Source organism: Manis javanica, chromosome 4 (assembly GCF_040802235.1).
Source record: "Manis javanica isolate MJ-LG chromosome 4, MJ_LKY, whole genome shotgun sequence".
NCBI lineage: Eukaryota > Metazoa > Chordata > Mammalia > Pholidota > Manidae > Manis > Manis javanica.
In genome coordinates, this window is record NC_133159.1 from 8,937,883 (window position 1) to 8,950,793 (window position 12,911).

Genomic DNA, 12,911 nt, shown 5'->3' on the forward strand with positions numbered 1-12,911 from the left:
ATGAGTAAAGGCCCACCCGTTTGGCAAAGGGCGTTCAGGCATGGGGAGGGGCATGTGCCAAAGGGATGGAAGTACAAAGGAATGCCTGTGTTCGAGGCACCACCAGAGAGGGGACCCCAAGCAGTCTGGGCAGGCAGGGGTACCTGCACAGCCCCATTCTGGCTTGCTCCTGGGGTGCGTGGGCTCTGTCATGAGGACGGACCGTTCCCTCCCTCCCTCCCCAGACTGAGAGCCAGTGACATCATGGAGCCCAACCTGACCTACGTCTACCCGCACACGCGCATCCAGTCACTGGTCAGCATCCTACGCACCACGGTCCACCACGCCTTCCCTGTGGTCACCGAGAACCGGGGCAACGAGAAGGAGTTCATGAAGGGCAACCAGCTCATCAGTAACAACATCAAATTCAAGGTAAAGAACACAGCCCAGGAGGAAGGGGGGGGCAGGAGTGACAGGTAGTCTATTGACGCTTGTGCTCATCCAGGTGGGGCAGCGGGGTTGGCTCCTCGGGAACGCCAATGCTCTTCCTTATGTGGTACAGAGGGTGTAGACGCGACAGCAGGCGTGGGCTTTGCCAGGCCATCAGGACGTGTGTCCTTCCCTGCCCTGGGAAGCACGCGGGCAGGTTTGCTTCTAATCAGCAGTGCTTAGTAGTCATAATTGACTGCGTGCACGTTGTATCGGGAGGGCTCCAGAGTTGCCAATGACAGAAACGACTTTGGCCTGCTTAAGAAAGGAGACTGAGTCAGCTGGCAGCTCCAGGACTGCCAGGAAAGCTGAGGAGCCCGAGGTGGCATGCTCCAGGCACGCAGGTGGCCAGCGGACACGCATTAGGTACCAGGCTTCAGCCAGCCACTCTGTTCTTGGGTTGCTCCCAACTTGAAATCCAGGCGGAGGGAGAGTCCCATTGCCTCAGGTGCCCACCCCTTGGCTTTGGAGGCTTAGGGTTTCATAGATTGACAGTCCCCCCCAAGACCTGATGTAGGGAAGAAGTTGTTCTCCTCTGGAGAAGTGAGGAGCTGTTCCCAAATCAAAGGAGTAGGGATGCTGGGCCGGCAAACTACGGGAGTAATGCAGGCCCTGGTGCTCCGAGGCTCCTTTCAGTCTCAGGCCCCTGAGCCCCTGCGGTGCTGCCATGTTCAGCACGTGCTTTTGACCTTCACTGTCACCCAAATCCTCAAGCTCAGTAGATGCCCTGTTGGGTGCCTGTGGCAACTGTCCATCGCCTCCCTGGGGGAAAACCTCTGTCCTCACCACCCCCTCCCCATCCTCAGAAGTCCAGCATCCTCACCCGAGCCGGCGAGCAGCGCCGACGGAGCCAGTCCATGAAGTCCTACCCGTCCAGCGAGCTGCGGAACATGTGTGATGAGCACATAGCCTCCGAGGAGCCCGCCGAGAAGGAGGACCTCCTGCAGCAGATGCTCGAGCGAAGGTGAGCAGACGCTGCCCTGCCTTCTGCTTGGATGTTGTGAGGTGGCTCCTGAGTTTCTTGGGGATCAGGTGGGTCGGGGCTGTGGGTAGGACACGGTCCTGCTGAGGGTAGACTAGGCAGTGTCTGGTTTTTATATAACAGATACACTCCCTACCCCAACCTATACCCTGACCAGTCCCCAAGTGAAGACTGGACCATGGAAGAACGCTTCCGCCCTCTGACCTTCCACGGCCTGATCCTCCGGTCGCAGCTTGTCACCCTGCTCGTCCGAGGAGTTTGTTATTCTGAAAGTCAGTCGGTAAGTCTCTCTCGTCCACACCAGGGTTCTGGAAGGCACGGGTGGTAGGAGCACAGCTCCTGTGCTTCTGGGGGGGAGACCAGTGCTTTGAGAGTCTGCGTGCCAGCGGCTGGCATCGAGTGGTATACGCAGTCCCACAGTGCCCTCTGCTGCAGTGTCTGTGTGCTTAGTGAGCCAGTGTGCTCAGCAGGGGCAGGGCATATTGTCCCCCACCATTCTCCACTGAGTCCTGTGCCAGTTGTCAAGTGTCCTGGCATGTAGGCTTTTATTATAGTTTCTACTCTTTATTTCTGGCATCAATGAACTTCCCTTAGGTATGTTATCAAAAGAAATACTATTCTTCCCATTAATTCCCCTGTAGTTTTCTTTTTTCTCTTACGTTTATTTTTTGTAGAGATAAGCAGGCGTCAGGAGGTGTGTTGTTCAAAGTGGCCTCTTAACCCCACATACTTAACTGCTTTAGTTGGAGCTTGAAAAAGTTGCCTAGAGACCTGGTTTCCTAATTGACTCTCCCAGTTCGTGTCTTGCCCGAGCCTGAGGTCACTGGTGGTCCCGCTGGCCCGTGGAAGAGCCATTAACACGGGGCGGGATGGAAAAGGCCACGAGCAGAGCAGCCAGGGCTTGGGGTGTGTCTGTGGTGAGGACCAGTGTGGTTGCAAGTGGGGTCGGGGTGATGTGCGGAGCACCCCAGACGAGGAGGTTGGAGGAGCGGAGGGAGCCAGATTACGGAGGCCTGGTTTGAACACAGAATCCTGAGGGCCCTGGGAGGTGGTGGGTGGAGAACGCCATGTGCAGAGTGGAGTTCAGGGGAGAAAGATGGGGGCAGAGCGGGGACCAGTCCTGGTGGCGGCTGAGTGCAGCCTGAGAGCCAGTGGCAGCGGCCCAGGTGCCCGGTGATTGTCAGCAGCAGCAAGAGCTGAGGGAAAATCAGAAGACAGAAAACGCAGGACTAGCAGGAAGCTGCTGTGGGCGCTTCCTGTGGCTGCTGCAGGCGGCTGCCAGCAGCTTGGCGGTGTCAAGTCCGGAAATGTGTTCTTTCATAGTTCTCAGGCCAGAGTACAAAATGCGGGTGTCGGCAAGACCTCGCGTTCTCCGGAGCTGCAGGGGAGGATCGTTCCTGGCCTTCCTAGTTTGTGGTGGCCGCCATCAGTCCTCAGGCTCCCTGACTGTAGGCCCATCGCTCCAGTCTCTGCCTCTGTCATCACGTTCTTGTCCCTGTGTGTCTTCCCTTTTTGTAAGGGCTCCAGTCATCAGACTTAGGCCCACCCTGATTCAGTATGACTTCATCTTGATCACATCTGCAAAGATTCTATTTCCGAATAAGCCCACATGTGCAGGTACCAGGCATTAGGACTCAGACATATCTTTTGGGGGATACAAATCAACCCACAGCAGCTCTTGGTTAGCACTTCTGTCCCTTAAACTTCAGAATAACCAGTGTCTATTTTACAGACGAAGAAAGGGACATTCAGAGAGATTAGGGACTTCCCAGAGTGGCGCAGCTAGGACTTGGCTGGGAACCAGCTTTGCATTGTGCTGTCTCTCCAGAGCACCCCGCTGACCCCTGTGCTGCACTGCCTCCCTCTGGTGGGCCGTGGCTGGGCAGATACAGTAATAAGGAGGGAGGCGGCTCTGTGTGTGGCCCCGACATGCTATGCTGGGTGTGAGGACAGTGTCTTGGTTGGATTGCAGAGTGCCAGCCAGCCGCGCCTCTCCTACGCCGAGATGGCCGAGGATTACCCGCGGTACCCTGACATCCACGACCTGGACCTGACGCTGCTGAACCCGCGGATGATTGTGGTAAGAAGGGCTGTGCCCTTGGGGCAGGACTGCAGGAGGAGGCCGCCAGTTGGTCCTGCCCGGACTGCTGCTCCTCTGTGCTGTTGGCGTCCCTCCCTGGCAGGGGCAAAACTGCCTGCTGGTAACGTGTTGTCCTTCCTCCGCAGGACGTCACTCCGTACATGAACCCTTCATCCTTCACTGTTTCCCCTAACACCCATGTGTCCCAAGTTTTCAACCTGTTCAGAACAATGGGCTTGCGGCACTTGCCCGTGGTGAACGCCGTGGGGGAGGTGAGTCTGAGTTCCAGCTGGAGGAAGGAGAAACCTGTGCCTGGGGCTACGCCTGCGTCGGTTGCCCCTCTAGCTAGCCTGTTGCCCTTCCACCCACCTTCTGGAAAGGCCCCTCTAGCCTCAGCACTGCTTGTAAGTCAGGCCTCCTCAACCCGAAGGAAACACCAGAATCCCGCAGGGAGATTCCTCAGACTGACACCTCCTCTGCAGCTCTCCCACCAGGAGTGAAGGGGACAGTGGTGGGTGGGCTCTGGTGTGGTTTCCACACCTTTACACCTTTGCCCCTTTGTGTCCTGCGCGTCTTATGTGCTATCTCCTGCTTGGCCAGCAGATGTCGCCAGCGTCCCAGTGACCTGTCTTTTGAGCCCAGAAAAGCTTGGTGGAGTCTCCCTACCCTCAAATGCTCCTTTCCTCTTCACCCTTGGCCCACGGGCACCTCCTTGAGGAGGGGTCAGTTATGGACGTGTGTAACATTAAAAGAGAATTTCAAGCAAAATACTAGAAAGTTTTAAAAGATACAACATCTAGTAATGCTGCAGACTTTCCCATTTTTTCTTCTTAGAATTCCGTTTTTTCTTATTACAAGAATACTGTTTGTAGAAAAATAAGAAAATACAGATAAGCAAAAAACAAATACCAAACCCTTTTCTTAACTCTACAGAGGTAGCTGTGTCAACTCCTTAAGTTATATGCTTTGTACCTAGAAATAGAGATCTTTATATATTAACTTCCAATGAAAATGTTATTTTACAGTTGGTTCCCTTGGCAACCAGCTCCGTCCTTGGGGCTTCCTGAAAGTTACATCATTAACATAAACTGGGGTGTGGTTGAAAGGGGCTCCTTATGAATTTTGGAGCCGAATTTGTCCATTGGCCTCCAGTTGGCAAGCCCCCGTTACCTGTTTACCTCCTTCCCTGCTGGAGGCTAGGTAGCCTTTGCAATGAGTGGGCTGGTCGCTTCAGGTCTGTCCCAGCATGGCAGAGCGCCGAGCTCTGCCCACGTGCGCTCTCGCCCCAGGGGGTTTTACTCTGCCAGTGACTTGGGTTCACTCTCCTTGTCCTAGATCGTTGGGATCATCACACGACACAACCTGACGTACGAATTTCTGCAGGCCCGACTGCGGCAACACTACCAGACCATCTGACTGGCCAGTGCGCGCTCCCTGCCACGTGCCGGCCTGCCCACTGGGGAGGCAGCTCTCCCCTGCTCCACCACCACGGCTGGCTGGGGCGGTTCCAGGGCACGGAGCATCCCCAGTCACCCACTTGCTTGGAAAGCCTACAGTCATGCAACACTGCTGGTCAGAGATCCTAGGGATGGTATTGAACCACCAGAGTTGGCACTTACTTGTGTGACTTCCTCAGCAAGTATCCTCCTGTTCCCTGCTCCCTGCATTCTGCCATCCAGTGCTGGCACAGGTCCCTCCAGCCAGAGGGTGCCAGGACCAGAGCAGGACGTCAGGCCTCCCCTGCTGGAGATGACACCCAGAGCAGTTGTCCGGCTCCCTCTCCTCTGCTTTCCTAGGGAACCCAGCTGTGGCCTTAAACCGTAATGGGAGGGACTCTGGCTAAGGCAAACACTGGGAAGGAATGCCAGTTGCAAAATGCAGTGAATCACTAAATTTAGGAGTTGGACATCAAGGAAAAGATGCAGGTTTCAGGGAGGCCTTCCTTTGTTGGGACTCTTAACTCGACATCAGCAGCAGTTCATTTTAAGGACCCTTTCTGCTTCCTGGGCGTGAGCCGGGGTCTGGTCTCAGCCCTGTGGTTTCAGTCTTCTCAAAACCACTTGCCTCCAGAAGCACAAAGCACTAAAGTCCTACAAATAGTCTCTGAAAGATAAATCCCATCTGCCCTGAGTTTTCACATTTCTAGCTTTCTCTCCATTTCCAAATTACTCATGTTTCCTGGTGACATGTTTTTGTCCCTGGTTGTTTTCATCTCCAGTGAATTACTAGTAAGTTTGTACTCCCAGTGTCCTGGTAAAGCAGCCACAGCCCAGAGGATCTTGATGTCACCCCTGCCTCCCAAGTTAACTAAAGAAGGGCACCACTACGTAAAACCACTTCATTTTATTTATAAGATGGGAAGGAGTGTATCCTGAGCCACTAAATGGTACATGATAGGGCTTGACAAGCCGGTGTTAGGATAGGGCAGGTGGTTTACTCGCCCCCCGCCCTTGACAGAATCTCGCTGCCCTGCCGCCAGCCATCCCCGGCCAGCGGAGGGGCTCAGGAATGGGAACTTGAGGCGGGTCTGCTGTGCTGCCCTGGGGCTGGGGTGAGAGGGTGCCTTCCTGAATGTGCCCCCTGCAGTTCTAGCATTAAATACTGGGAGCCTGCCCCTGTCTGTCCATGTCTTTGTGCCTCTCCGGGCAGGCTGGTCCTCTCAGCAGGCGCCCAGTGTGAACACGGGAGCATCAGGCACTTGCCCTTGTTTTCTTCTGCCCTGTGACAAATGTCCTTTGGGACTCCAGATGGCATTTACTTGTTTTTAGTTTTTTGGGTTTTTCTTACATCGTGGAAGTCGTCTGAGGGCGTCGGTGCCTGGCCCTGGCAGCACTCTTCCCCTCTCACCCCTTGCTGACTTCCTGTCCCAGGACTGCCTTTCAGCCCCCGGAGGGGCTGTCAGTCCCAGTTTTGCCAGCTTAGGTCTTGGGTTCTGCCCCTTCCCACCCTTTTCTTCCCATTTTCTTATCTCTCTGACCCAAAGTACTCTGACTTCTAAATTTCTCAGCTGCTTTGGATGCACTTGACTTGTGAATTGTGGGCAAAACTCCCACTAAATAGTTTGGGAACTCACAAGGACCGGAAAGGCAAGCCCTTCTAAATGTGACAGCTCACTGCCGCTTTATTTCAAGGCAGCCATTGGAGCTGGACTACATTATTTCTTTTATTAAGAGGGATGCCAGTTACCCAAGTCCTGAGGATGGCGTGACGGCCCATCACAGGACTTCTGTCCCCTCTTCCCATCCCTCACTGAATATGGCAGAACCCTAAGTCCTGCAGGAGCTTTTCTGGCCTCCCGGGGTCTAGGTCACCAGCCACTTGTCTCAGTGCCACCCTCGAGGAATGTGGCTGGAATTTATCCCTCATGCATATCGTGTTGCATTTAAGTCACCAGATATTTTGCTCCCAGCAGTGTGGCCCAGAGATACACTAGAATGCAAATGCCTCCCTCCCCGTGAACTGACCGGATGGTCCCCACAGAGGACCCAGATCCCTCTGGCAAGGCCCGTTTTTTCCCGTCCTCTGTCCGCCCTTGCCAAGCCCAGAGAACCGCTGCTCCACCTGGAACCGGGAGCCTGGCTCCTTTGCTTACTAATCGTTAGAGACGCACATTTTCAACAGCTCACCTATTACCAGCCCCATCGCCTCCGAGTGACATGGGACCTCAAGAAACAAAAATCCACAAAGGGGGCTTTGGGACTGGCTAGAGCTGGTTTTCTGTTTCACCTCAGCCTAGTGTTTTGCTAGGTTCCCCAAGGAAGGTGACTGGGGGGCAGGGAGCAAAAGCCCCTCCTGACTGGGAACCTTTGCCTTCTGGGGGATGATTTGCTCATAGCCTTGCTTAACTAATGGTTCCTGGCTGGAGTGGACGCTCGCTTTACCCGGCCTACCATATGTTTCCGATGCAGAGTTGAGCACTGACACCGCCCTCGGAGACAAGGGAGGCCAGAAGCGCCCTCCTGGGCCCGCAGTATTATGTGCAGCGTTGCCCCACCGCGTTGTGCACCTGGGTCATTTCAACAGTAGCAGCTTTCTGTGTTCTGTTTGCACTGTTAACAGTAATGTGAGCTAATTCCAGTGTGTATATAAATTGTATTTTTTTTAATTTGTAAAATTCTATTTTTATTTGATCTTTTGGAACTTGGAAGTTCCTCATTGTAACCATAACATGTCAGAATAAAATGTCTTTCTCTGTCTCGTTTAGCCCTTTGTCTCCATGGCACTCTTCTGAGTGACGCTGGTTTTTATTTTATACCTTCTCTATCTCTAATAGGTAACAGTTGCAAAGCTAGAAGGTAGTTGTGTAGTCTCAGATCTCCTTAAGTAGCTCTCCCAGCAAGACTCTTCGTTCATAGGCAGCGACTTAACTACCTTAGTAACAAGAACAAATTTAGCCCTTGGTGTTAGCAAAAATCAGAAAGTCACCACTCCTGTTTCTCCCTTCAAATGAACAGTTAGTTCTTGTTTACTGAGCCTTCCTATAAAAACCTACCTGTTCCTTTCAGCTGCTGAATGTTTCCTATGACAATGGGTGGAGAATCCACTTGTATTCCTAACAATGTTGTGCTTAGGAATTTGCCCCAGGAACAGATTCTCCTGCTGTCCAACAGCAGAAACAAAATGGAAGCTGAGCCTGTAGTGTTGAGACCTGCTGGCTAGCCTGTCAATTCCCCTCTGTCATGCTTTCCGTTCACTTTTTGTTTTGCAAGAAATGTGACTTGCATAGTCTAACTGACCTGCTTCAGTTTGCCTTTCCACCCCCAGTAGAAATGGCTTCAGTCAATTCAGGCCATTCCACCTACCCCCCCATTTCCAGATTTTCTACGCAGGTGGCCCTTTCAGTCAATTGCACTCGGGGAGAGCCCACTGTGTCAGTGACCCCTGCGAGGGTGCCCAGCTCACCATGCTTCCCCTCCTGGCAGTTCCCACGCACGCATGCCAGGCCTCAGGAGCCAGGTGTAGGCGGATCCTTCTGGGTCTCTACCCTTGTCCCTGCTAGCCCTCCTCTGTTTCTTGGTTTTCTGCCCCTCTGTGTTTGAAGTCCACATAAGGAACTTTTTTATTGGGAAGTTCCACCTCCACTCCCTAACCACCAATTCATTTCTGGCTTCTCCTTCCCTCTACAAAGAGCAAATGGCTACTTTCCATTTTTCCCAGTTTCTGTGCAAGACCAAGACAATTTAACTAGCATTTTATAGAGCATCAATGGTGCCCTGTGCCACAGGGGATGCTGAGTGGGCATTTCCCCTCAGGAGCTTACAGTCCAGGGACACAGGCACAATTGTATACCAGGCCACATTGTGTTGCATTATATAGTTACATGCAAAATGCTCCGGTGAGGAGCTCAATTTGTACTGGGCGCGTGGTATCAAGGAAGAAGTGGTGTTCTTGGGGAGCCTTGAGGAATATGTAGAATGTTCTCAGGAGCATTAGATGAAGGATGTCTGGAGGAAGGACTGGCATGAATGGGGACATGGAGAAGCAAATGTGTGAGTGGAGAGAGTCTGGTATGCAGAGTGAGGTGTGTGGGGTGGGAAAACAGCACCACTCCCAGGTGTAGGTGAACTTAGTGTTGGTATTCTCTGCTTAGGACAACACCCTTTTCAGAAGTAGATACTAAGAAACTGCATCTTTTCCAGTGGCTTCAACCTTAATAAAATCTATAAGCCCAGGCACCTTGGGTCTGAATTACAGAAAGCCCATGACTATTTTTTAATCATGTTAGGACCCGAAAGACACATAAACCTGCGGTTTGTTGGCATAGTAAACATTTCTTCTTTGCTCAGCTTTTAAACCCAAATACTCTGCCTGCTCATCTTAAAACTAAAAGTGCAATCATTCAGTTACATTACAAGTGGATCAGAGGAAACGTAGTGTCCTTGTTTATGAATGGGCCTCTAAAAAATAACCAAAAGTTACTGGGTGTACAAAAATTGTCTATTGAGTGTAAGCTACCCTAGATGTAACCAGGGGAAAAAACCCAGATCTTTGTAAGCTTTCAGTAAATAAGAGCCCTAAACATAAGCAAATCCAAAAAATAAATGCCCTTTCAGTCTGCAGGGGATTTTTCAGGATGCATGATGAGGCTGCAGTGAGAACCAGCAGGTTGATAACTACCTTGAGCCCCAACCCCAGAAAAAAAAAAGAGGAAGGAAGGAGGAAGAATCTGTGCAAACCCACAGACTGTCCAACACCCAGAGTCGCCCTGTTGTAACCTGGACTCTGGGCGGGAATGATGCGTCCATGTAGGTCCATCCATTGTAACAAAGGTCCCCCTCAGTTGAGGGGTGTTAATATGGGATATCTATGGGAACTCTATTCCTTCTTAATTTTGCTGTGCTCCAAAAAATAAATTTTATTACTTTTTAAAATGAAGAAGAAAGAAACTGAGCACTTCTTTTCTCTGACTAAAGGTAAAATGAGTATCAGACTGAATTCTCTTCCCTGGGAAAAGAAAGAAATCACGCCAACCCAAGCCTTCAGCTTCTGTCCATGGTGCTGACCTTTATTCACTTTCAAACCACTTCAATAACAGGTGAGGGTCTACCTAAAATGTAATACATGGGATGGGAGAGGTGGGGAAGCCACAATTAAACCACTTTATCTACATGTAGCAATAAATGTGAGAAATGTTGACAGGAGGCTGCAGCAGCTTGAATAGGGTGCTCGTCCCAGTTCGGTTTGACGGCAATGAGATGGCACAAAGTTGAGTGAGAAACTCCAGGACATGAGGGTCTCTTGAAGTTTGCCCAGGACCTGGCCTGACTTTTCCTCCCTCGCCATTATCTTCGGTACTACAAAGAGAACAGAGACATGTTGGGTTGGTGACGTGGCTCTACTGAAAAAGTCAACTTTTCACAGGGCTCTGCTCACTTCCCCCCAGCCCCCACTCCAGCTTGACAACTGCTCTGAGTTTCCTAAACTGGCACACAAGCTGCTCATCAGAAGTTTGTAAGGTCAACCCCAGTTGATTTCATCGCGTCCTTTGGAATCTGACAGTTCTGGGGAGGAACATGAACTACCAATGAGCAGTTTGAAGGCAACTCGGCCCCATGAACATTTTAAGTTCCCAGTGCTGTGGCAGTAATACATTTTTTCTTAGCATTTTCTCAACAGCCTGTAGCTGAAGATGATGTCACTGTCCTGAGACTCATGGGGCACCCACCTAGTTGGGACAAAGATTTCAAACGGAGTAAGCTTCTAGGCTGGTGCCTTTCCTGCAGAAGGCGTCCCCTGGTGTTATTCTTTAAGGAGGTTTGAGCCTCAGTAAAACCAGAACTTCCTTTCTCTCCATCCAGTTTCCATCCCCAGCTCCTCTTACCCGGAAGCTGTTGCAACCCAGTCCACTCTGGGCTCCAATCCTGTCCATCCTGCCCCCGAAGCAGCTGGACCTCCGCAGGCTCCGAGGGGCAGCAAGCAGTGCCCTCAGCTTGTTTTTTAGGAGGGCCGACCTATCAGAGGAGTCCCAGGGGCCCCGGCCGAGGGCACCCGCATCTCTCTGTGCTGGGTTGACCTCCCCAGTCCAGGGAGGCACCTCAGGGAGGGGGCTCAGAGCTGGCCCAGCCTCCTCATTCTGCTCACTCAGTACTTGTTGGGGAACAAGCTCATCTTCTAAAGGCATCTTGTCCTCCAAGTGGTCCAGCAAATTCTTTACAAAGGAAAACACGGGGGGAGAGGGACGTCTCAATGACTAGCACAGAGTCACAAAGCCCCCTGGTCCCAGATGGCGGCCCCTTTCCTGGCCCTACCTTGAAATCCATCAGGTCTGCGTTGGACACCGAGCTGTACACAGGATTAGCCCCAGTTTGCCCTGGGAGCTGACAGGCCAGAAAGAGGAGCAAGCCCATCGTGGCAGCGGAGAAGGAGCCCATGCTGGCGTCAGTCGGGGAGGAGCAATCTGGCGCTTTTTGCCTTTTTTCACTCCTCTCTGGTTTCCTCCTCTTGGCCTTTGTCCGCCTCTGTCTCCCAGCTGCCCTGCGCCTCCTCTTTTTATAACCCCCCAGCTCTCCAAGAGCGCAAGAGAGATGGAACCCTCCCCATTCTGTCACTTGCAGTGATAAAGCAGCTGAATGAGGAGCCGGCCCAAGATGCCCTTTTAAAGTTATCCGTGCGGCGGAGCCTGTCACAGCCCCTCTGCCTTGAGCGACTCCAACAGCCCCGGACCCTCCGCTGGAAGAGCCACATTCTTGTTGATTCGCCTCAAGAGGCTCCCACTTCAAAGGTGTGAGAAGAGCAAACAAGAGTCCTTGGTTATCTCACAGCGATGCCTCCGGCTTCTTTCTCCTCTGCGGGGGACCCACGCCGGGAAGCAGAGGGCGACTGTTGGCCAGCGCCCAGCATCCCCGGTTGGCTTGCCGTGCAGCTGTCAGGGGCTCCAAATAAGGGCGGGAGAGGAGGAAATGGCAGGCAGCCGGCAACACGGGGCAAATTAGTCCAGATGCTCGAGCTGGCCTCACACCTGACCGCTCAGCCACCAGGGAGGCCTCCCCTCCCCTCCAGCAGGTCTGCCCTCGCCCTCTGAGGTCACTCCCAGCATCAGATGAAGAGGGGTTCTTTTTTAGAGCACTAAGGCAGTCGGGAACCAAATGTGATGGATGTCCCTAGAATTCAGCTCCCCAAATAAATACCACCTTAACGCCCCTGGCCTCGGCCCTCTCGAAGATGTCTGGGGAGGTAGGCACGATGGCGTTACCAACATTCTCATTTTGTCACCTCACTGCTTATAGGGGCTCAGACTCTGAGTCTGAAGCTTGTAGTGCCCCCCACCTTTCCCAGGAAAGCCCCCGCAGTGAGTTGGCTGACGGAGTGGGGTGGGGGTCCCGGGGTGTGAACGTGGCATGCACAGTTTCCTTAAAGCCTTTCATGTCCTTCTCCAAAGCCAAGCAAGGGAGGAGCCACCGAGGCCTCTATTTTCCAGGTCCTCAAAAGGAAATAGTAGGCAGCAAGGCTGTCCACATTTCATGTGCAGCTCCATTCACTAAGCACTGAACTCACATTAGCACACTTTCAACTCAGTGTGTCCTGGGGAGAGAACACATTGAATCTGAAAGGGTGAGAGACCTGGATCGTAGCCCGGACAAACCAAGTTGCATGCATCATCGGAGCCTTATTCTCATACATAAAAACCTGCTCTACCCACCTCCCCAGGGTGTGAGGCTCAAACTAGCTACTAATAAGTGAACACATTTTAAAGCGTGAAGGGCTGTGTAATTGCACGGTGGTAGTAACGGCTGCCTTTACTGACAGCTACAGTGTGCCAGACATTATGCGGGTCATTCCACAGGGCTGTATGTGCATTATTTTATTTTCATTGCCACCCCCACAAGGTAGGTGGTATTGTACCCATTCAAAGGGACAGAACTGAGACCAAGTTGTTCAGGG

General features: G+C 52.4%; 2 protein-coding genes across 5 annotated transcripts in view; one reads left to right on the forward strand and one right to left on the reverse strand.

Annotated features, from left to right (window-relative positions):
- CLCN6 (chloride voltage-gated channel 6) overlaps window positions 1-7,733 on the forward strand; it is a 28,121-nt gene extending 20,388 nt beyond the window's left edge. For 3 of the 4 annotated variants that reach the window (XM_017643270.3, XM_073233191.1, XM_037000052.2), the window contains 6 exons: window positions 225-411; window positions 1,275-1,432; window positions 1,574-1,730; window positions 3,423-3,530; window positions 3,677-3,802; window positions 4,866-7,733. In XM_017643270.3, the coding sequence (XP_017498759.1) occupies window positions 225-411; window positions 1,275-1,432; window positions 1,574-1,730; window positions 3,423-3,530; window positions 3,677-3,802; window positions 4,866-4,946 (817 nt within the window). In that variant the 3' untranslated portion in view covers window positions 4,947-7,733. Of the gene's footprint in view, window positions 1-224; window positions 412-1,274; window positions 1,433-1,573; window positions 1,731-3,422; window positions 3,531-3,676; window positions 3,803-4,865 lie in introns of those variants that run through there. The other variant, XR_001850388.3, reaches the window with a different exon arrangement.
- Window positions 7,734-10,008: 2,275 nt separating this feature from the next.
- NPPA (natriuretic peptide A) lies at window positions 10,009-11,549 on the reverse strand. Its single transcript, XM_017643245.3, has 3 exons — window positions 11,279-11,549; window positions 10,852-11,178; window positions 10,009-10,324 (listed from the first exon to the last, which is right to left on the reverse strand). Exons 1-3 carry the CDS (start codon window positions 11,399-11,401, stop codon window positions 10,313-10,315), a joined length of 462 nt encoding a protein of 153 aa, XP_017498734.1. The 5' UTR covers window positions 11,402-11,549; the 3' UTR covers window positions 10,009-10,312.
- Between the last annotated feature and the right edge of the window lie 1,362 nt (window positions 11,550-12,911).